The following is a 23,278-nucleotide window of genomic DNA, read 5'->3' on the forward strand; positions in this document are numbered from 1 at the left end:
TTCTTGAGTCCGCAGCCAGCCTGACACTATAGCTCAGAGCTGGGGAGCGGCTGCTTTGGGCCTTTGTCATATGCCCAGACAGGCTGCTCAAGAAGCACCTCTTAGCTCCCCCATATCCTCCCCTCCATGCACCACCCGCAGCATGAGCCTGGGGCCACAGCTGTGGGGCCTGTGCCAGCCTCTGCTAGTCCACAGGAGGCATGTGCCTGAGTCCGGCCCGCAGTCCCTGGCAGGTGGGGCGGCGTGGAGACGGCCTGTGCGTTGCAGGTGATACTGGGAGGCCTGTTGTCCTACATGGGTGTTCTCCCCTCTCTGTTCCGGCCTTTCTCAGCCTGCAAGGACCCCACACCTGGAGCCTGGGGGGGAAGGAAGGGAGCAGGGAGCGAGGGGCTGCCCCCCAGGGTCTCTTCTCTCTGTGGTTTTCAGGAACGGCCACCTTAAACCAGACCATCGACATCTGCAAGCACTTCACCAACCTGTGTCTGAACGGGCGCTGCATCCCCACCCCTTCCAGCTACCGCTGTGAGTGCAACATGGGCTACAAGCAGGACGTGCGTGGAGAGTGCATTGGTGAGGAGAAGACCCTTGGCCAAGGCCAGTTGCCCCACCTGCCCCGGCCCCGGTCTGCTGCAGACTGCTGCCCCTCCTTGCCTCCCTGGCAGTCTCGGAGATGCAGCTGCCCCCAGCCTGAGCTTCCCGGGACAGTGCTAAGGGGTGGGGGTCCCGCAGCTGGTGGGGGCGCTCTCGTGGCACTGCGGTGCAGGGCCGGGGGGAGGAGATGTACCCTGCCCTATGAGGCCCCTCCCTCCTTTGATTGTTACAGTCTGATCATGGGCAAGCAAGAGACTTGCCATCACGTTAGTTCCCTGTTGCTGCATGTGGCCGGGCCCCAAGAATCCACGTGTTCTCCCTCCATCACCCCCCAGGCAAAGGCATCACCTGGGATGGGGGCACTGGGGTATTCCCACTCCAGGCGTCAGCCTACCCAGTCCTCCTCCTACTGCCCCAGCCGCCTCTGGGCCATGGGCACCAAGGGCTTTCTGACCCCCAGGCTCCACTGGCTTCTGCAACAACCGGCTGGAGATGGCTCCTCCATTCTGGGGCTCCGTGGAGCCCTGTGTGCCCTGCTACGCCCCCACTGTCCCCTTCACGCTGACCTGGCAGGCGGGGCTGATCCAGAGCCTGATCCTGAGGGGTGCTGAGCAGGAACTGAGGTAATGCTGCTCAGCACCGGCAGGATTGGGCCCTGGCTGACCTATAAGCATTCACATTCCTGAGCTGGGGTTGGTCTGGGTGCCCCTGTGGGGCCCTGGGGAAGGGTCATTGGGCAGCGCTGGGCCCTGGCTTTGCCCTCCCAGGGGTGGGGTGGCTGCCAGCTTCATGCCCTTTTCCTTCCAGATGTGGACGAATGCTCCAGCAGCCCCTGCGTGCATGGCGACTGTGTGAACACACCTGGCTCCTACCACTGCAAGTGCCACGAGGGCTTCCAGAGCACCCCCACCAAGCAGGCTTGCATTGGTACGTCCGCTCTCAGGGACAGCAGGGCTGGTACGAGACACGCGAGCTGCTCAGAGGCTGGCACGTCAGGGGCAGGGCTCAGAACAGAGCCACGAGTGCCCAGGAGCAGCCAGTCTCCTGCCCAGAGCTCTGAGAGCCTGCAGACCCGACCGGCACGCCCAGAAATCAGCTGTGCGCTGCAGGGCAGCAGATGCGTTATGTGTCTTGCACAGAGGTGCAGAGCGTGCTGTGGGGAGTGCTCCACCCCAGCTTTGACAAGGAGGGAGCTGTCACACTGGGCTTGTTCCAATTTAGCTCCTTTCATTATGGGGGGTAAATTTGTAACAAACTAGTTAAATCTATGCAAGCCCTGCTGTGGGCGCGGTTATATCAGGATGAAGGTGCCTTACGCCAGTTTAGCTCGTTCCTTTTCCTATACAGGAGCAAGCTATGCCAGTATAAGCATCTACAGAGTGGGATTATATCCTCCAAAAGCTACCTGAAAAGAATGAGGCAGGGGCCCAGTGGCAATCATGTAATTAAGTGATCATGTAATTAGAGGCTGTACCAGAATGCGCACGCATGGCAAGAGGAAGTCTGGCAATTCCTAATGGAACCTCAGTCGTTTTGGTGCCATTTGCTAGGTTTTTTAAAAAAGCAAACTGAAAAAACCAGAAATTCCATCTTGTGGTGTCACATTGATACCCCCCAGGGGTCGTTGGCTGGGTGGGGACCTTTACGTCCCCCGCACAGACCTCTGTCGCTTGAGCTGAGAGTACCTGACAGCTGGAGGGGGTGACGGGAGACACACTTTGTCAGTGGCATTCCCTTTAACTATAGAGATCACTATCTGCCCTGTCTATGATAACTGCAGGCTTGTATGGCTTGAACTAAGCCAGGCTAGCTAAAGCCACACAACTTGTGTGTCTGGACAGGTCATTTTTGTTTGTAAACAAATAGAAACATGACAAAAAGTAGCAGGTAACAAACACTGTGTCCAATGGAAAGAAATTCAAGATGAAAGAAATCGTGATTTTCTCCCGAAAAATGAAATATTTTGAAGCTCAAAACTATTTAAACAAAACATTTTTAAATATCTCATTTAGAATGTTTTCATTGGAACATTAAAAAATTGTAAAAATTTGGAACAAAAATAAAACCTCTTCATTTAAAAAAAAAAAAAAAACGTCACGAAAAAGACCAGTTTTGAGCAGCTTTAGAAAATAATACTGAGATGATCATGGTCATTATCGAAATCAGTTGGATGCTTCCGCCTGGATGGCAGTGCTCCAGTCTGATCAGCACAGCCCTGAATGAATAACGCAGGAAGAGAGAGGGCTCGGAGTGCAGCAGAGCAAATGGTTAGAGACCTGGGGAGTTTCTTGCATGAGAAGTTGGGAACTGTTCGGTTTAGCAAGGATATGTGTGAACGTGGACATGGTAGGGCTGCAGGTTGCTCTGGTTTTCCCTTGCACATACCACAAGAAGGGACCTTGGGCACCGATTGAAAACTGCTAACTGAGTGAAAGATTTTTCACACAGCTTGTAATTAGAATTAGCTGTGATAAGGTCTGATCGACCCCCTGGATTCTGAACCGCGTTCGAAATGGAGGCAGGACAGTCAGAACAACCACAGCTACAGTGGACAGGGTGCAGAATTCTAACGGGTTCAAACCCTCCTCTGGGGGGACTGGAACCAAGCACTGACTGACGGGGGTTAAGAAGAAGCCCCTGTCCCAGGCAGGTTATTCCAGGACTGTCCATTACACAGACCGCAGCTCCAGTCTCAGAGTTAGCTGCCACCGGCGACAGGCGCGTGGGCTATCGTGACACCAGTTCTGATCCAGGCTGGCCAGACCCATGTTCCTATGCAAAGACCGCGGTGACAGGAGAGGCCTCGCTTGGCTCAGGCACCCAGAACCTCTTAAAACGACTTAGCCCCTGCCCCTGTTCCTGCTTCGGCTCGGAGCCCTCTCTGCCCCCCTGCTGCTGGGAACCAGGCCTGGCATCTCATGAGTCATTAGCCGATGCCCTGTGTGTCAAATCCCCTTCCCTGACCTTTTCTCCGTACGCCATCCCTTTGCCGCCCACAGCGACGCCCACCTTGCCCATTTGCCCCTCCCCCTTCCTTTGGGACAGTCCCAGGCCACTGAGCTTCCCCCAGGGCAATAAAACAAAAGCAACTTCCGCCAGCTCTGCCCGCTCCTGACTGGTTTTAATACGAATTGCTGGTTCCCCTTCTGCTCTCCCCTGGCACCCCGGGGAGAGACGCCGCTGCCTTTGCCGCCCCCTCTCCCCTGGCGGCTGGACACCGTGGCACGGCTGCACGCCCTGCTCCAGCGCCCGGCACACCCGCCTGTGGGAGGGCTGCTTTGTGGGATGGGGGCTGTGCCCGTGAGCCTTGCCACCACAGCCGCCGCTCGCTGTGCTGAGGCCGAGGCCCTGTTCGGGCAGAGCAGAGGAACTGCTGGGGCGGGAAAGGAGCGAAGGGGGTTCTCTGGTGGGACTAGGCCAGATCCAAAGCCCATCACCGTCGGTAGAAAGGCTACGGATCAGGTCCTCGCTTGCTGGAGAGGCAGGAGGCCGGGGCTGTACCATGAAGCTGAGGGGCTGGCAAAGCCAGTCACAGTGGGCCCTACGGCTCCAACCCTGGGAACGGCTGTGGCCAGGAGTGCAGGGCACGTCTCCCCCAGGGAGTGGCACCTTGCGCAGGTGTCGGAGCCGGGACCTGCCCTTCCCTGGGCACGGGACCTGCTAGGAGTCAGCCATGGCCACGAGGCCTTGGCTCCAGCGGTGGGGAGCAGGTGTCGTTGCTGGGGTGAGACCAGCTCCAGCGGCTCGTGGGCCTGCTGCTACCCGGCTGTGTTTATTTCCTGCCAGATATCGACGAGTGCATCATGAACGGCGTGATGTGCAGGAACGGCCGCTGCGTCAACACCGACGGCAGCTTCCAGTGCATCTGCAACGCCGGCTTCGAAATCACCCCCGACGGCAAGAACTGCGTCGGTAAGTGTGAGACCAGCTGCAGGCCTCAGGTGGGGCCGATTCCTGGCTCCATTCACACCATGGACGCCGGCAGGGAGGGATGGAGGGCGGGACTGGCAGCGATAATCCCGTGCACATACACAGCACGTTCATCCAGAAGAGCCAGACCCCAGGGGCTTCACGGAGTTCACCTCTCTCAGCGCAGACATGCAGCCACCTCTGGGGTGAACGCAGTTGAGCAACACCTCCCAAGCACTGAAGAGAGGGAGGAAAGAGTCAGTGACCTGGTGGAAACTGCTCACTGAGTCTAAGTAAGCAGAGTGAGGAGTCTGAGTCTTGTGAGCCGTGCCGTGAGATCTTCAATGGGACTTTTACATCACCTTTGCGAGCCAGCCTGGCAGGGCACCGGGCAGCTCTCGCTCCGTGGCCAGGGTGCCCGGGAGTTACCGGGGCTGATTCCTGCAGCACCTGGGCATTATCTTAAGGATCTCAGTGCACTGGGAAGGGCTTTGCAGGCCCATCCAGTACCAGCCAGGCCTGGCCATTGCTATGGGGCGCCACTTAAACACAGGGCCATCATTAGCGCCTACAATGTGCCTCAGTACTACACTGCCAGCGGGTGGGTTTCCCTTTCTCCAGGGTCCTTGGGTCCTTCGGAGGAGGAATCTGCTGCAGATTTTAAACTTCCCCTTTAAAAAAATGGATTCAAACCCTTCTGGTTGTGAATTAACCCCTAAACACAATGTGAATGAAAGCGACGGCAGCGCTGTCTGCCTGAGTCTGCCGCCAGCCTGCGGCAGTTGGTGGAAGCGAGGTGTGAATAGCCCCATTTTCATCTCAGGGGTGTTAGCTCTGAAGCCGAATGAGGATCAGTTAAACATCAGCATGGCTAATGATTTCATTGTGGGTTTCTGTAGAAATATCCAACTCACCTGCTTATCCTGCCTTCCACAACTGGCCCAGCCCCCCACCCCCACGTCTCCAGGGGCCAAAGGCCCATCTGCCTCCTACCCTGCGGCATTAAACAAAGAGCAGAGTAAATGCCGCACCTGGCAAGGGTCACGTGCCTGATTCCACACCCGGGAAGTGGGTGGGAACCTTCCTTTCCCGATTTCCCATAGCCCTCCCTTTGCTGCCAGACACAGGCCCTGCTTGCCGCGGGGAGCCGGCGAAACCTTGCTTTTCCTACAGGGTCTCTTCAGAACAGGGGTGTCACACTGTAACTCTCAGAAAAATCCAGCTCCCTGCTTCAGAGGAAGGGCAGCCCAGTGGGTAGGGCCCTTGCCGGGGACACATGAGGCATGGGTTTGATCCCCTCTTTGTCCACAGACTGGGCCAGTCACTCAGCCTCTCTGGGCCTCAGTTCCTGCATGCCCACGGGGAACAACAGCGCTTCCCGGGCAGCTGGGGGTCAATGCCAGAGCGGCTGTGGTGACGTCCTTGGCAGAGGCTGTCAGTGCTGGTCCTTACCCCAAGAGAGGGTCCCAATACCCCCTGCCATTTCGGTGTTAAAGGGCTGCACATCCGCAAAAACCAAACCGGCCTATTGTTTGCATGAGAGCAGTCCTTTGGAGCGGGTGCCGTGGGCTCAGTGGGTGGCCCCTCTCCCTTGGGTGCCCTGGCTCAGCACGCACTACATTGTGCTGCCCTCGCTCTGTCACTGAGCAAAGCCATTGGGGCTCTTGCCCTCCCCGCCCCCCCGTGTCTGTACAATGGCTGCACAAATCCTCCCTCCGTGACAACCCCCCCGGCCCAGCCCCTGCAGAGGCAGCGCAGAGAGGCAGCCCCCGGTGGTGGGATGGGGAAGGGGTTCTCTCTCCCTGTCAGTATTTGCGGAGCCTCTGGCCCCAGGGCGCTCTGCTTGTGGGTGTCTCCGTGGGAGGCCGTGTCTCAGCGAGCCGGGCGGTGTCAGCGCGGGCTGTGAAGTGATGCCCGGCAGCGTTTGCGTGTGCGAGGGGATCCTGGCACCGCGTCGGCAGGCGTTCTAACTGTCCGGCTTTCTCCCGAGCAGCCGGGCGGGTGGCGCCATCCTGGGCCTGCTCGGAACCCGTCGTTCCGACTGGAGTCACCCGGGGCAGGACGGGGAAGAGAAGAGGCTGAGGGCTGGAGTCCTGCTGCGCCTCGCAGGCTCGGTTCATGTCTCTTCTCATCCCCAGATCACGACGAATGCGCCACGACCAACATGTGCCTCAACGGGATGTGCATCAACGAAGACGGCAGCTTCAAATGCATCTGCAAACCAGGCTTTGTGCTGGCTCCCAATGGACGCTACTGCGTTGGTGCGTGGCCTGCGGGGGCCCAGTCCCTCCCCTGATCCTGTTGTGCCCACGGGTCTGTGGGGATGCGGCTTGTGCTGAACTGTCCGGTGGGCGCGAGGGCTGGGGCGGGGAGAGGAGTGGGGGGGCAAAGCACTTGGCTCCGTGTCACTGTCGCATGACTGAAATTCCTGCCCTCCCGCTGGGGCTAAGTCAGCAGAGAAGGGAGAGCCAGTCTGCAGCAGCGGCAGGAGCGGGCCTGGTCTCTAGGGCTGGAAGATGCCAGGAGGGAAGGAAACAGCTCTGGTTTCACCCAGAAAGTGGGGAAGTGAATAAACCCCTTGATGAGCTATTGGAGAGAGCCAAGGCACCAGGCACCTGCTACCCCAGCCAGCCAGGGCGAGCCTAGGGCAGACTTCAGCATGTGCTGCAGCCATGGTCACAGGGGGCCCTTCCCCCAGCATTGGAGCCTGAGATTCTCCCTGTTGGGGACTGAACCCGTCCCTGTCTGTCCCGTCCCCGTCTGTCCTGCTGCCAGGCAGTCAGTAACGGCCAACGTCTGCTTCCTTTTCAGACATCGACGAGTGCGAGACCCCGGGCATCTGCATGAACGGCTGGTGCATTAACACGGAGGGCTCCTTTCGCTGTGAGTGCCTGGGCGGCCTGGCGATCGGCGTGGACGGGCGGGTGTGCGTCGACACCCACATGCGCAGCACCTGTTATGGCGGCATTAAGAAGGGCACCTGTGCCCGTCCCTTCCCAGGAGCAGTCACCAAGTCCGAATGCTGCTGTGCTAACCCCGACCATGGCTTCGGCGAGCCCTGCCAGCCCTGCCCGGCCAAAAACTCTGGTGAGATCCCCATCCATGTGCGTTTGTGGGAACCCCAGGGGAAAGTGCTCGGAGATGCGGGATAGACCAACGCTCGCTGCACGAGCATCACAAGTGTCATGGAATGGCCAACAGGTGGACTGCACTCACGGGCCAGCTACACCAGTGCTTCCTGAGCCGGGAGCACAAGAGCCCATCTGTGACCCATGGATGGCCAGCTGCCCCCAGGGTGCTGGCTCCTGTGTTTCCAGATGCCAGATCCCATAGAAAGAAGCTAAAATACTCACTGCTCCCCTGGTGTCCCGTTCCAGGGAGGTGGTCACTGTACTTGCCACAGGACGGTTAGTCTCATGGGTGCTATGTGAGTGGGAAGGAGAGGTACCCACAGACATCTCTCCATTTAGACGTGCATTGCTCTCGGGGAGGTGATTTTTAGAGCTAGTTCCAGTGGTTGTTGCTAACCGCTGCTAGTGTTTAAGTTGCAAAACTGATTCATGGGCTCCTAACTTACCAAACCCAGCTGCTTTTGGGGTGACGCTTCCCATGCTGGGTCTCTACCCACAGGTGATGGGCTTTGTGTGGGTTGAAAATTTTGACCCAATTGTGCTCAGCCATTTTTGAATTATTCAGAGCGAAACTTCAAGAGATGGAGAATCCACCACTTCCTTTGGTTAGTCACCCTCACTATTAAATGTGCCTAATTTCTAATCTGAATTTGTCTGGCTTCAGTTTCCAGCCGTTGGTTCTTGTTCTGCCTTTTGCAGCTGGACTAACCAGCTCTTTAGAACCAGTATTTCTCCCCGTGATGGTATTTAGCCATTGTAATCAAATGACCTCTCACTCTTTTTTCTGATAAGCTGAACGGATTCAGCTCTTTAAACCTCCCACTGTCAGGCATTTTCTCCAGCCCTCAAATCATTTTTGTGGCTCTTTTCTGCACTTTCTCCAAAATTGCAACATCCCTGTAAAAATGTGCACTCAGAACTGTATGCAGGGTTCCAGTATTGTCTTGCCAATGCCGTATACAGAGGTAAAGTCACCTCCCTGCTCCTACTCAACGCTCCCCTCTTTATACAGCCAGGGATCACATCAGCCCTTTTTGCCACAGCATCGCACCGGGGGCTCATGTTGCGTTGCTTGTCCACGCTGGTCTCTAAATCCTTTCCGAAGTCACTGCTTGCCAGGACAGAGTCCCTCATTCTGAAGGTGTGACCTGCATTCCTTGTTCCTGACCTGCTGTGTTAAAACACATTTTGTTTGAATGGGTCCAGCTTACCAAGTGATCAGACTGCCCTGTCTTCATCTTTATTTACCATCCACACTATTGTGTCACCCGCAGATGATTTCACATTTACTTCCTGATCACTGATGAAAATAGCGTCAGGTCTAGTCCCGAGCACTGCAGAACCCCGCTGGTAACAGCTGCACAGTGACAACTACTTGTTGAGATCTGTCAGTCAGCTACTTCTCAGTTCGTTTAACGTGTGCTCTGTTGATATTGTGTCATGCAATAGGTTAGGTTCTTGGATTGAACGCAGTTCTCCAGGTGGTCCTGAGATGCTGAACTGATAATGGGCCCCTTTCCCTTGCGCATTGGAATGTTACTGCAATATTAAAGAGTCGTATTTTTAGGACGTTAATTCATTATTACAAACAGCCAGCGTTGGGGGTGCTCGTGAAGGATATACAGCAAATAACAAAGATAATAGCCAGAAACGGTTCCATCCTGTTCTGAAATGAGCTCGTTTGGTTAATGCTGTACAGAAGAGTTAACAAATCTGTCTGTCCCCCTTCTCTACGCAGCTGAATTTCAGGCGCTCTGCAGCAGCGGTATTGGAATAACAGCCGATGGCAGAGGTAAGGGCTTCCCAAGCACCACATTGTATGGAGTTGCCCATAATTAAGGTTGCCTATTGTAAGCTTCTGCTTTCAGTTGCTTGTAACTGAGTGTATGTGCATTGCTGTGAGCGTGCGGTCATGAGCGGCTGCTGGGTGTGTGTATGCATGCAGGGGCAAACCGAGACAAAAGGGATCCTTTTACATTTTTAGAACTTTATAAGGGAAAACTCAAAACTTGTACCAAAGGCATAAATAATATAGAACATTACCAAGTACTTACTACTTATAACAGTCATCAACACATGAACGTTTGCAAACTTGTGCACACTACTCTTCCGTATTCTATGCAGTGTGCATTGTTATTAACACGAGCAAAAGAGGTCGCTCAGCAATCGACTGCATCACTTCAGAGAAGAATCAACTTCTTCTCTCCGTAGCTGGAAGTCCAGCTCCACTCTTATGTCCTGTTCTTTGCTTCTCTTCAGCTCACACTTCACCCAGTGGGCCCTCCCTCCTCCATCAGGTACCTTTGAACTGTATTCCTTCAACAGCTGTTCAAACAGTCCTTCGCTCTCTGTTCAGATCCTGTCGGGCCTGTGTGGGTGGGCTTTCATTGACTGGTTAGGGTCTGTTTTCATCCAACGTGGCTTTTTCACCAGTTAAATTTCCTTTGAGTTGTTTCCCTTGATACTGTCTCTCCGGTTCTTCTGTAGATTTTATTTCCCTCTACTTCCTGTCCCTACCAATGACTGCTCACATGCCCAGAGCTGTTCTTTTCTGCTTCTCCTGGCCTGAAACCTGTCCTATTTTCCTTCTCACTTCCCAGCCCCCTGTTTATTTTATCACTTCACCTCCTACCGCAGCTCCAGTTCTCCTGCTAGCTCCGAATCTACATTCTTCTTCTCCAGCAGCTTCTTCCACCTGCCCCCTTTGGGTGGATCCCGAGCCCTCACAATGGCTGTCTCTCCCCCCAGGACAGCTGCAGCAGGGGCTAATGCCAGGGCAAGGGTACTGCATGTGTGTGCATGAGTCTGTGTAGGAGAGCGTGTGTGCTCACGCCTGTGTGGTTTTCATTTGTGAGTGAGCCTTTGTGTGTGCGTGTATGGGAGCGAGTGAAGTCTCTATGCATGCCTTTGATTCTGTCTAAAGTACCAGCGACATAAAGGTAGGCAAACTTCCCCAGGTCAGCTCCGGGCCCTGTGCCGTGTACTGAATTAAGCGGCTGGTTCTTAGCACCCTGGTGGAAGCTGCGTGTCTGGGGCTGCACGTGAAGTTTGGCTGTGTGCCCTGCTTTGATATGAATTCAGAGCGTGTCCAAGGGCATCCTCCCGTCTGCCCCCGCTGCGCGCGGAAGTGCAGTGCTTGCAGCCTCCCGGAGAGAACACAGCGGATGGGAGCAGGCTGGGGCGTGCCGCCAAGGGGCTGCTTTGGGCAAACAGCTGTGCAGGTCAGGCGGCAGGCTGCACGCTGCCAGCGCTCGGCAGTGTTCAGATCCGCAGGAAGAGAGCCAGGCAGACAGACAGCTCCGGCCTTTCAAAGCCTGCCAAATGGGAAGGAGCCAGAGGCAAAACCTTGGAGGCCTCTGGGCTTCTTTAAGGACACTGTGTTTTGGCGAAGCATGCCCCAGGCTGAAGGTCGGCTGCCCGTTAGCCAGGAGCCAGCAGCAGATATGCCCCGGGCACGGTGTTCCTGCCAAAGCCCACTGCCAGATGGGAGTCATTTCAAGGCTGGAGTCACCCCGGGTAATCATCAGAGCCCAGCTGTGCAGAGACACTGAGACTGGCAGGGCTGGCCCGTCTGTGGGGCCGCACCCCCTTGCATCTCCCCTGTGCTGCAAGCCTGTCATAGTTGCAGCCCACCCCTTGGCCTGCGGGGTGGCAGCCTTGGGCCCCCCAGGCTGGAGGATGCTCCTCGTCATGGGAGACTTGCCGTGACTGAGCACCGGAGCATTGCACATGGCAGGGGAGGAGATGCTGGCTGCAGCCCTGGTTTTGTCAGACACGCGCTCCTCGTGGACAGGGCCCTGGATGCTGCTGATCCCTGCCAACCCAGTGGTTTCTCCTCCCTCCTTGCCAGCCCCTGCTGTCCCCGCAGGTAGTGCTGCCTCTGGGGTGCAGTGGAGGGCACGTGCAGGCTCCCTGCTGTGGCTTCTGCCCCCTTCATGCCGGCACAGCCCTGGCTCACAGCCCTGGCTCACAGCGCTTTCCAGCCCACGCCTCCTTTGGCGTTCCCTGTGGAAGGGCCGCTCGAGTGGGCCAGTGGGGGGCGGGGTTGGCCGGTGCTTGGCTACCCCAGCACTGACTGGCCGGGCCCTGATGTCACTGAGACCCCTGTTGGAGACCGGGGCTAGGTCTCCCATCCTCAGCCGTCTGCACTAGGAATCACACGCCTGCTGGCTGCCCGGGGCCTGGCACGCTACAGTGTTGGGGAGAGAGTCCCTTGTTCCAGTTTCCTGCCCTCCCCTCTCAGGGCTGCAGGGCTTTGATGCCAGAGTCTTCAGAGAGTCCTGAGATAGTCATAACCATTTCTAATCAAAGGAGCAAATGGCTCCTCCGTCCCGGGGATGCGGGCTGTTATTCCCATAGCCTCAGCTCCAAGCCGGCACCCGTGGGGCAGCCGACAAACGTGGCTGCAGTTCACACCGGCCCCATGCAGGGCGTTCCCATGTGTGTGTCTCCATCAGCCTGGCATGCCACAGGCAGGAGTAATGTGCTCTGCACCAGACTCACGCCCATGAGAGGGCTGCGTGTCGGTGCCGCAGGAAGGTCTCTGCAGGGCAGGAATCGTTCCATCCACGCTGCTGAATGCTGGGTAAAGCCGTTGCAACTTTGAACCGTGGAGACTCCTGTAAGGAAAGGGCTGGGGTGGCGAGGGGGTGGCAGCAGAGGGTCTGACTAGGACGGGGCATGCAGGCTGCAGGGGTGAGTGCTGTGTCGCAGGCTGGCGCACATCCCGTCAGGAGTCGGCTGCTGCTCCCGTTCCATCCTGTTGCACGGCTCCTTCTCCTGCCCAGATATCAACGAATGTGCCCTCAACCCGGACATCTGTCCCAACGGCATGTGCGAGAACCTGCGGGGGAGTTACCGCTGCATCTGCAACCTGGGCTACGAATCGGATCCCACGGGCAAGAACTGCGTGGGTGAGTGCCGGCGGGTCAGCGGGCGGGGTGGGGCAGTTTCTGGCCGAGGGCAGCGTGCATCCCTCCTGATGAGGGGGCCCCGGCCAGAGAACAGGCTCTGCTGAGAGCCGGGAGCGTGGCTGGCGCCGACGCCGTGGAGCAGCTGGAGCTGTGCAGCCAGGCGCAGCGCTCAGGTCCAGAACTGACAGGCCTGAAGGCCGGGCGCTCGGCAGCACGACTCTGATACCCCTGAATGCAGGGTCCCCTGCTGGGGCTGACTCCCTGGCCGGGGTATAACCCAAGTTGATGCAGCGGCAGAGCAGGACATTTGCCAGTGAAGGCAGTCTTTGCCGTACGGTCCCTAAATGCTTGGCCCCCGAACATCCTATCAAGGCAGGCGTGTAAAGCTCTGAAACGCGGTGGGCGCAGGCGGGAGAGCCCAGACGAGCCAGGGCCTGGGGGCAGTGACTGTGTAAAGGAAGCTGAGCTCTGGGTAACGGGCTAGCTCCGGCCACGCTCCGCCCTGACCGAGGGGAGGAAACCTCGGGTGCTGTCCTGCAGCTCTGACACATCCTGGCCTCACCCTCTGTCTCTTGAGGAGGCAAACTCAGCGCAGACGGGTGGCTTTCCCCGTCTCCTTTCAGGCCGCACCTGTAGGATCGTGCCCAGGCTGCCAGGGCCCCGACTGGGTGGGTTGATGGCTGGGCATTCTTAGCAGCCCTAACTGCTGGGAGGCCCTGGCGTCACAGCTCACTCGGCCTGCCTGTCTCTGCCCACAGATGTCGACGAGTGCGCCGTCAATCGTTTGCTCTGTGACAACGGTCTGTGCCGTAACACGCCCGGCAGCTACACATGCACCTGCCCCAAGGGCTTCGTCTTCCGGACCGAGACAGACACCTGTGAAGGTAACGGCTCCCCAGGCCCCGCTGGCTGAGCCAGAGCGCTGCTGCCCTTCCTGCTGGCTTTGCTCCCAGGAGAAGAAGGAACAGCACCATGGCAAAGGCCATTCCCCGCCCTGATTTACACGCCTGGCCTCGGCTCCCGGGACTGTTGGGCCTGAAAATCGCCAGTGACTGTGAAGGCGGCAGAGGATGCTCTGCAAATTGCCCAGCGTGTGCGGCAGGCCACGGCCCTGCCTGAAATGTGCCTAACATTTGCTGGGTTCGCCTTAGATCAACAGCGGCTCAGGCTGGAGCTGCTCAGAAAACTGGGCTTTTCCGTGCAAAATTTTGGCTTTCTGTCAAAAAACCCAAAATCCAAACGTTTTTATGGCTTCCAGCAACCAAAACCCCAAACATTTTCCTCCAAACTGCCCAATATGTTCAGCAAAACCTGCCCCAATTGCAATTTGAGGGGTTTCAGCTGGAAGTTCACAGTCTGGGGGGTTCCATGTTCCTGACAGAAAATCCAGCCATGCGGGAAGCAGGCGTTCTCTGGGGAATGTCTGTTTAGAGGCACCCCATTTTCTGCGGAAGTTCAGTGACATCTCCTTGCAAGGGGCAGACTGGCAGCACCAGCCATGCTGTAAGGCAGCCACGTTCTGGTGCTGGGGCATGTGGGTGGCGGGACCTGTGCTGTCTGTCACGCCCTGACATGGCTCGTGTGGCTTTGCCCTGGCCAGGACTCAGCTGTCGCCCAGTCTCTGCCGCCGTGTTGCGTCTCCTGGCTGGGCTGGGCCTCACTGAACCTCCTCCCCATTCTCTCTGCTTCTGACTAACCTAAATCACTTCGTCTTTTGCCAGTTTGGCCCCCTCGCTGTTCTCCCCCGTCCCAGATTGTCGTTAAATATCCTAGCAACACAGGGCCTCGCACGGACCCTTGTGGTCGCTGCTGGCAACCTGCTGCCAACGTGACATGGGCTATTTATTGCCACGCTTTGTTTCCTGCTCTTCCCCACTTTCTGATCCGCGGCAGAGCCTCGCCCCACCCACTCCCCCCATGGCAACTTAGCTCCTTTCAGGGCTTTGGCAAAGGCCTTTAGTAAATCCCGTCACTTACACCAGGCATCCCCTCTGCACTGCCCCGTCAGAGGTTACAGGGGGGCCCGGGAGACACCAGGCCCCTCATTACAAGGTGCCGGCTCTAGGACTGGGCCTGAGTCACAAGGGTCTGAGCCAAGAGGCTCCGATCAGGGTTATGGCTCACCCCATGGCAGGGGCTGGCAGCCCAGTGTGCGGCTGGCTCCAAAGTGCCCCAGGCTGTGGGTGCCCGGAGCCCTGGGAACGCTGTGTCTCTCTCGGGGTCTTTGTCGTAACAGCCCCTCTCCTGTCCCAGATATCAATGAGTGCACCTCCAACCCTTGTGTGAATGGGGTCTGCAGGAACAACGCCGGCTCCTTCGCCTGCGAGTGCTCCCCAGGCAGCAAGCTGGACCCCAGCGGCACCATCTGTGTGGGTAAGAGGCCCCCTGACAGCCAGGCATTGGGAGGCACTCCAGGTGCCAGTGGTCCCGCTTCGTGTCCGTCTGCAACTGTGCTGTGCACAGGAGACAATTGCAGGCCCTCCCCTAGGCAGGCACAGCCGGCCTCTGTCCTTCTCCCCCCATATTTGCACGTTTGCCATGACCTGTGTCTTTTTTGTGCAGCCGGGAAGCTCAAAAAGCGTCACAGGAGCCAGCAAAGTATCCCAGCCGCTGCCCTGGGTGTAGACAAAGCTGGTGTATCCCTGGGTGTAGGCAAAGCCGGTGTATCCCTGGGTGTAGACAAAGCCCCGCGTGTGCTGCCGCAGGAGAGTTAGCGTGTGAGACCCCAGAGCCACCCGCTCCCTGGGCAGAGGTGCTGGGACTGGCACAAGTGAAACGACGTCCCTCTCTCTGTGTCGGTCACTTTGCCGAATTAGCGGCAATGCATGTTTGCACACGAGCTGCGTTGCCATGGCGCTGCACCCAGCGGCTTGGGCCGCCCGCACTCCTTCGTCAGGCAGAGCTCCCACTGTCCTGCCTGCCAGCTGAGGGCAGGCTGCCACCTGCGTCCACAAGCAGGGCGGGGAGAGGTGGCAGCCCCAGCCCAGCTGCCACGAGAGCACAGAGCCGCCCTGGGCCCTGGGGCCTGGGCTAAGAACAGGACACAGCCACGCTGCTCCCAGTCCCCTGGGGAAGCCGCCCTCTGGGCCCGCTGCCATACACATGCGCACGTGGGAGGGACAGCGGGGCTCCTTCTCTGGGCCCCAGCAGGGAGCCCTTTGCACTGCAGTGTCTTGCTGCGAGCGCCGGGCTCCAGCCAGCGGGGTCCCAGGCACTTCACGCGCTCCACTTGCCTCCGCAGACAGCATGAAGGGAACGTGCTGGCTGAACATCCAGGACGGCCGCTGTGAGGTGAACATCAATGGGGCCACGCTGAAGTCGGAGTGCTGTGCCACGCTGGGGGCGGCCTGGGGCAGCCCCTGCGAGCGCTGCGAGATTGGTAAGGCCGGCGCCAGGCTGGGGGCGGGCATCTCCCCTGCAAGGGGGAGGGAGGGACAGACGCTTCCTCTGACGACGCCCCTGTGCTGTTTTGCAGATACCGCCTGCCCCCGAGGGTTTGCCAGGATGAAGGGGGTGACGTGTGAAGGTAACGCCGCGTCTGTCGGAGGGAGGCTGCGGCCGGGGTCACATTGCACTCCTTGTTTTCATACGCCCAAGGCCTGGCAAGGGCTGACACGGGCCTGTCCCCTCCCTCCCTCCTTCTGCCACCTCCCGGCCCCTTTCCTGGCACCTGCACTGAGCACCAGTCCTGGCAGAGCCACGGGTGCCACTTTGCAGAGATGGGGGCATGTGGATTCCGTGTTGTCCCAGGGCTGGACGTCGCCAGGCAGACTCAGTCCTGGCAGGATGTGATATTGACCAGGGAGCCTTTCCCACCATGGCCATGTGATGTGGAGCAGGGCCCCGCACTCCTCCATGGGGGCTCAGTGCTCATGGAGGGTGCGTGTGTGACTCGCCCTCCTGCATGCTAGTCCCCTGGAACCTCGCTGCCCAGTGAGGATGGACCCTGGCAGGGGCTGCACTGGGTTTCTGCTGCTTCTTGCTTCTGGCCTGCGGGGAAACCGGCTGGGGTTTATCTGTGGGGCAAAGCCAGGACCGTCTCCTCTCAGTAGTGCCTGGCGCTAGCACCGAGGTGCCCGCGGCTCCCTGCCGGGTGGGTACTTACCCCGCCTGTGAAGCTATCTGGGGTGGGCACGGTCGTTTGGTAAGTACACTGCACGGCTGTGCTGCGGGGCTTCCCCCAGGCAGGTTCAGCCCCATAAAGCCCTGGGCCTGGCTGCTGCTGCCAGGAGCTGTCTGCCGCCTAACCCCCTTCTTCGTCTCCATCCTGCAGATGTGAACGAGTGCGATGTCTTCCCCGGCGTCTGCCCTAACGGGCGCTGCGTGAACACGGCTGGCTCCTTCCGCTGCGAGTGTCCCGAAGGGCTGACCCTTGACGGGACTGGCAGGACGTGTGTGGGTGAGGACAGCCGCCGGTGCTGAGACCCCAGCCCCTCCTGTGCCAAGGAGGAGCTGTGCGAGCTGGGCACTGACATCACACAGTTGCCCACTGCTCCTGGTCCCTTCCCTGGGCAGGTCTGGGCCCCTTAAGAGGATGGGATGTGCAGAAAGGTCAGAGGCTGACAGAGCAGCTTCCAGCCCAGCCCCACGTGACAAGTGCCCAGGGTGCAACCTGGACTGGGGGACCTCTGAGCCCTCCACACACCAACCTGGGCTGTCTCTGACACTGTGATGCTGACGTCAAGCTACAAGCCTCTGACAGGCACTGCACTGACACAGCCATGCATAGGCAGGGACACACCCAGCAGAGTTACATGGATGGTTTCCCAGCCACTCACGATCCAACAACAGAGGGTTTCCAGCCAGTTCCCCCAGATCCCCAGCCTTGCACCCCAGAACTGTACTGGACGGCACTGGCCAGAAGCCTGACCGGTGTAAGTTCATTGAGTAGTTCACCGCTCCCTCAGTGTGGAATGGACACACCCTCGCCTTTCTAAACTGCGCTGAGATTCCCCAGGCACTTCAACCATAACCACACTGATGCAGGTAAAATATCAAACAGATTGATTCACTACAGAGAGAGAGAGTTGAAGTGATTATAAGCAGCAGGCATAGAGATCAAAGTTGGTTACTTAAGAAACAAAAGTAAATTCACAGTCTAAGTTCTACAAACTAAGCAGGACTTGAATCAAGCACGGTCTTACCCTGGGTCTGGTTCCTCAGTACAGGCTGGGCTCCCTTTTCCAGACAGTGATAGCACATACACTCCAATGTTCAACAGATCCAGGCTTTTAAAATGATACCTCTCAAGGCATAACCCTATGTCAGTGGTGAACGTGGGGGTTCCCGGTGCTACTTTGAGGTACAGAGTGTCACACGGTGCTTCCCTAGCAAATACACCCAGCTGCTCAGCAAGCTCAGACGAGGAATGGCCAGGTGAGAGCAGGATGGGCCAGGTGTGTGCAGGTGAGCTTGTGGGGGGGACAGGTGTGTGCAGTGTTGGAGGCTGCAGAGTCAGAGAAGTGCAGAGCTAGAAAAGACCTTGAGAGGCCGTCCAGTCCAGTCCAGTCCCCCGCTCTGAGTCAGGACCAAGTAAACCTAGACCAGCCCTGACAGGCGTCTGTCCAGCCTGTTCTTAAAAACCTCCAGTGCCGGGGACTCCACATCCCCACTGAGAAGCCTGTTCCAGAATTAACTACCCTTAGAGAGAGAAAGTTTTCCTAATATCTCAGCTAAACCTCCCTGTTGCAGATTGAGGCCAGGACTCCTGGTCCTACCCAGGGCTGTCACTCAGACTCCCCAGATGGAGAAGGACCAGCGGTGGTCGGGCCCTCCTGAATTTTCCTTCCTGCCTCCCATCTGCTTTTCCCATTGCCTGGGGCAGAGTGGCAGCTACTGCAGCAGCAGGGATGGGGAGGAGGCAGAAGGGCTCTGGGAGAGACCCGGGGCCTGGGGCAGGCTGCAGTGAGCTGGGGTCAGATATGCTGGCCCCTGGCAGTTGCCTGAGGGAAGGACCCCCATCGCTGCACGGCTGCCCCCTGTCCCTGGGGATGCCCCAGGAAAGGGAGAGGCCCCAGTCAGCCCCACCCCCCACGATGGGATCGGCGCTCCAGGAGCTCAGCTCTGCTCTCTCCCCAGATGTGCGTGCAGAGCAGTGCTACATGAAGTGGGATGAGGACGAGTGCACGGCGCCCCTGCCCGGGAAGTACCGGATCGACATGTGCTGCTGTTCCGTGGGCGCGGCCTGGGGCAGCGACTGTGAAGAGTGCCCCAAAGCCGGCAGCAGCGAGCACAAGGCCATCTGCCCCAGGGGACCCGGCTTTGCCAACAGAGGGGACGTGCTCTCAGGCAGGCCCTTCTACAAAGGTGAGAGGGATGTGGGCAGCTGCCGAGCCCTGCGGGCAGAAGTCTCTTCCTGGCTGCAGCCACTGCCCGGGGTCCTGCTCCCTCAGCCAGGAGACAGACGCTGACAGCTGCCTTCCCCCCCAGATGTGAACGAGTGTAAGGTCTTCTCCGGCCTCTGCACTCACGGGACCTGTCGGAACACCATCGGCAGCTTCCGCTGTCTCTGCGGCAATGGCTTCGCGTTGGATGCCGAGGAAAGAAACTGCACAGGTAAGGGGAGAAGAGCCCACCCCAGCCTGAGTCTGCCCTGCCCCAGGCTGCCCTGCCAGTCCCCGGCTGCCCTGCTGGGGCAGGGTGTGTTGCTGCCGTGTTCTCCAGTCTCCTGGACCAGTTCCTTGTGCAGGATGTGACTGCACCGTGCTGGGCATTTACCGAGAGGTTGGGGACAAGTTGCTATCCTGGGTGAGTACACAGCCAGCGCTGAAGAGCGCCAGCCTCCGGCATGTGGGCAGCAGGGTCTGATCTGTGCGCAGGGAAGACAGCAGTTGATGTTTCCTCCCAGCAAGAACAGCCACCTGGGCCAGCTGTGGCCTCGGAGAGCTGGGTTCTGCTTTCCATGCTCTCAGCACCCGGAGCAGGCAGACCCCTGACCCGGCAGCGCCCCCAGCTTGCCTCTGGCTCCAGGGGCTGGCTGGTTCCTGGCTGAGCCTCTCCTCTGCCCGTAGATATCGACGAGTGCCGCATCTCACCAGACCTGTGCGGCCACGGCAGCTGCATCAACACCCCGGGCAGCTTCGAGTGCGAGTGCTTCGAGGGCTACGAGAGCGGCTTCATGATGATGAAGAACTGCATGGGTAAGAGAGCAGCCTGTGAGCGGCGCCGAAGCCGCCCCCGCAGGATCGCTGCTGCGGGAGAACCAGGGTAGGGCACTTCTTCCAGGGAGGGTCTCTGCGGTGTTCCACTGAGGGTAAGGCGCACGCACCGTGGGGCCGGAGCCGGAGCTCCTCAGTAAAACCCCAGCTGTGTGCAAGGATAAAAGCAGGGTTCTGGCAAGTGGGTCACAAGGACGAGAGAAAAGCAGAAGCTCTGACTCGGGCCATGTGGCGGGGAGAAGGAACCAAAGACGCGGTGGGTCCGCTCTGCCCTTTCTCGCCTCGGGTGAAACCAGGAGGCAAGGCAAGGCGCATGCGCGTAACCCTGAGTGCAACACAGGGAGAGCCCACACCTCTCGAAGAACCTCCAGCTGCCGGGGAGTAACCACCCCTCCCCGACCGGGACAGTCTGGGGCAGTCGCTGTTTCCCTGCGGAGGGTCTGGAGAAGGGCCAAGCCTCCCTCAGCCTGGCCCTCTCCAGGCCCTGTTCCCCAGGGCAGCTGGATCCATGTAGCTGAGAGCAGAATGGGTCCTTGCGAGTCTGCAGCGGGGCCCGGGGGAGCTGCGCATCCGGATACCTGCCCAGGGGAGAGCACAGAGTCTGCAAGGGGCCAGAGCAGGCAGATGCGGGGAGGGGTTGGGGTCAGGGCGGGCGCATACAGGGGGCTCAGGGGCTGGGGTGGGGAGACACAGGGGCTCAGGGCCAGGGGCTCAGTGAGGGGGAGAGCGCAGCCTGCCGCAGGGGCCGGGTTCACACTGCAGGGAGCCTGGCAGAAACCCTGGATCCTGCAGCGGGAACAGGCTCAGGAACGGCTGGAGGCTCTCACGCTGCTGGCGGGGAGCAGTGAGAGGGAGACCCTGTCCCACAGCACGGCCAGACCTGAGGGCCCCTGCGCTGCCCATGTTACGCTGCCGCTTGCTGCAGTGTCATTCAGGGACCCGCCAGGCATCCTCTGTGGCCTGTGTCCCAGGCAGCAGCTGGCCCCGCTGCAGAGAGCCCCGGGGAGTCCATGGGAGACAGCAGCCCCTGCTGCTAGCATCTCTCAGGGAAGCTGGGGGGCTCGGCCCAGCGTGCTCCCTGGAGCCAGGCTTCAGGGGAATTCGTTTGCCTCTCACTGTCCCTCGAACTGGGGAATTTGGCCCACTGGGAAAATGGCTTCTGGGGAGGGAAAGAGCAAAATTTCTCCCTGCTCCAGTCTGAGGCAAGGCCCTGGGTGAGCTGCCCGTTGCCATGACAGCAGCGAGCCTGTTCTGGGGGCCTGGACGAGGCTCGTCTTCAGGGTAGCTGGTGCTCGGGGGCCTGCGTGTGTTCTGGGACGGGGACGTCGTGGCTCAGACGCAGACGGCTTTCAGGCTGTGCCTCCTGCCAGCTGGGGAACGCTCTCACTGCCCGAGCTCTGCCCCAGCCAGCCTGTCCTGCAGGCATCCAGTGGAATAATGCAGAGGAAGGGCTCAGAACCTCGCTGGCTGCATCTCAGAAATAGCAGAGCAGGATGGGAAGGCTGAGGGGCAGGTGCTGGGCTCAGCTCAGGATGTGGCATAGTGGCTCTGCCGCTCCTGCTCCCCAGGGTGGCACCAGCCCTCGCCTCGAAAGAGCCTGGGTCTCAGTCAGTCTGCGGGAGCGGGAGCAGGCCCTGGCAGAGCGGCCCAGACCTGGTGTGTGGCACTCTCTGCACTGATCTTTGTGCTCCCACCCGCTCACCTGCACCCCTCAGCCTCCACGGCCGGTCTGCACAGGCCAGGGCAGTCACCTGACCACACGTGTGCCTGCAGCGTGTCCTGTTACAGCTGCCCGTGCCCCACACAGCCTCTGGGAACCTCCTGCTCTGCAGCTGGGAAATTCTCCGTCCCAGGCAGACCTAGGGATGGGCCACACTCCGGCGGCACAGGCGGCACTTTGGGTGGCTCCGTCTGCGTCGGACGAGCTGGGACCAGACGCAGCAAGGTCCGCTTTGGGATTCAAACACTTCTTCACTCAAACCCCGGCCTCCTGGGCTCAGGGAGCTGCTGAGAGGGGCTTGGGGAGAGGCAGGTTCTGGGCTGGGCACAGCCAGGGCGCGAGGGCTCCGGTCCTCCCTCCGCCTGCCTGTAAAAGGAGGCTCCTGACTGCCCCCAGCCCGGAGACGTGCTCTGGGTTCCACGCAGCCATTTGCTGAAGCGCGGCTGCTCTGTAGCTTGCCATGTGCTCACGCCGGGCCTGGGCCGTGTTGCGGCGTTATCCATGGGGAGTGGCCGTCTGCTGTGGAGAGGATTGGGGGGATGGGCCCCTGCCTGGGCTCCGGGGTCCTTCTAAGACAATGCTCCTTGGCCCTGGCATCACACACGGGCCTGGGAGACGCCCGCTGCCAGGCAAACCCCCCAAGTCCTCGGGTCTGCTCTCCACAGACATCGACGAGTGCGAGCGGGACCCACTGCTGTGCCGCGGCGGGATCTGCGTCAACACCGAGGGCAGCTTCGAGTGCATCTGCCCCCAGGGCCACGAGCTGACGGCTGAAGGCAGTGCCTGCGTAGGTGAGCACGTGGGAAGGGCCAGGGTGCCCGCAAGCTCCTGCCCCCGCTCACACCCCAGCAGCCGGGGGCCCAGGCTGTGACCTGAGCCAGGCCAGGCATCATGGGGGGTTTACACGGGGTGGGACCTCTGACGGAGGGCCTGATCCTGAGCCCGTGCTGGGCACATGCAGACCCCACTCAAGTCAGTGGGGAGTTGAGGGTGCTCTGCATTTCACAGGGTCTGTCACCCCCAGAGCTACCGTGCAGTTACGGAGCCAGGTCAGCCACCCGCTGTTCATCAAGGACTGACTGACGTGGGGATGGGCAATGGGGGCAGCCGGCGGCATGCTGGACTGCCCAGAGTGCATTACTGTGCGTGCAGAGCTGGGCAGAGACCTGGGACAAGGGGCGATCCTGTCCCACGCCGCATGGAGGGTCCTGGTGGGGACCAGCCGTCGGGGGCAGGACCCGCTGATGAACATGCTCTCGCAGACTAAAGAGAGCCAAGCAGTGCTGCCAGGAGACAGGGCTGGGTGGAGTCGCAGAGCCCCCCGGAGGGCAGAGAAATCCCCCCCGGGGACCTGGGGCAGAGCAGCCTGAGAGCTGCAGCGAGTGTGCTGGGGAAGTGAGCTGGTTCTCTTCGATTTGGGGAGCGGATCCGAAGCAGCAGGGAGAGAGCGAGGGGTGGGTGTCAGGGGCCTGGGGGGCTCTGTGGGGGAGCGGGAGGGGGGCAGGTGGGTCACGGTTAAAATGCAGCACTGGCAAGGCTGGGACTGGCTGATCCCAGCTGGCCCATTAACCCTTTCACTCCCCCGCAGACATCAACGAGTGCTCCCTCAGCGACAGCCTGTGCCGCAACGGGCGCTGCGTGAACGTCATCGGCACCTACCAGTGCGCGTGTGACCCCGGCTTCCAGGGCACGCCGGACAGGCAGGGCTGCGTGGGTGAGTGCGCGGGGCTGAGCGAGCTCTGGGCGGGAGGGCAGAGAGGACGACCAGCGTGGGCCCTTCTGGCCTGAAACCTCGGGGCATCCCCCAGCTGCAGGTCAGGGGCCGGGCTGCACCCACAGTGCAGCGCCCCTTGCAGG

The 23,278-nt window shown here is 59.5% G+C and overlaps 1 protein-coding gene across 2 annotated transcripts in view; it reads left to right on the forward strand.

The window, feature by feature from the left end:
- Nucleotides 1-23,278, forward strand: part of FBN3 (fibrillin 3) — a 191,650-nt gene that overhangs the window by 123,383 nt on the left and 44,989 nt on the right. Inside the window, exons 11-27 of one of the 2 annotated variants that reach the window (XM_067554076.1) lie at nt 388-570; nt 1,399-1,518; nt 4,378-4,503; nt 6,639-6,761; nt 7,312-7,587; nt 9,370-9,423; nt 12,419-12,544; nt 13,303-13,428; nt 14,798-14,917; nt 15,786-15,923; nt 16,020-16,070; nt 16,818-16,943; nt 18,623-18,850; nt 18,974-19,099; nt 19,555-19,683; nt 22,087-22,212; nt 23,010-23,135. In XM_067554076.1, the coding sequence (XP_067410177.1) occupies nt 388-570; nt 1,399-1,518; nt 4,378-4,503; nt 6,639-6,761; nt 7,312-7,587; nt 9,370-9,423; nt 12,419-12,544; nt 13,303-13,428; nt 14,798-14,917; nt 15,786-15,923; nt 16,020-16,070; nt 16,818-16,943; nt 18,623-18,850; nt 18,974-19,099; nt 19,555-19,683; nt 22,087-22,212; nt 23,010-23,135 (2,304 nt within the window). Of the gene's footprint in view, nt 1-180; nt 571-1,398; nt 1,519-4,377; nt 4,504-6,638; nt 6,762-7,311; nt 7,588-9,369; nt 9,424-12,418; nt 12,545-13,302; nt 13,429-14,797; nt 14,918-15,785; nt 15,924-16,019; nt 16,071-16,817; nt 16,944-18,622; nt 18,851-18,973; nt 19,100-19,554; nt 19,684-22,086; nt 22,213-23,009; nt 23,136-23,278 lie in introns of those variants that run through there. The other variant, XM_067554085.1, reaches the window with a different exon arrangement.

This window comes from Emydura macquarii, unplaced genomic scaffold, assembly GCF_026122565.2.
Source record: "Emydura macquarii macquarii isolate MOO-44397 ecotype Brisbane River unplaced genomic scaffold, CSIRO-AGI_Emac_v2 contig_306, whole genome shotgun sequence".
NCBI lineage: Eukaryota > Metazoa > Chordata > Testudines > Chelidae > Emydura > Emydura macquarii.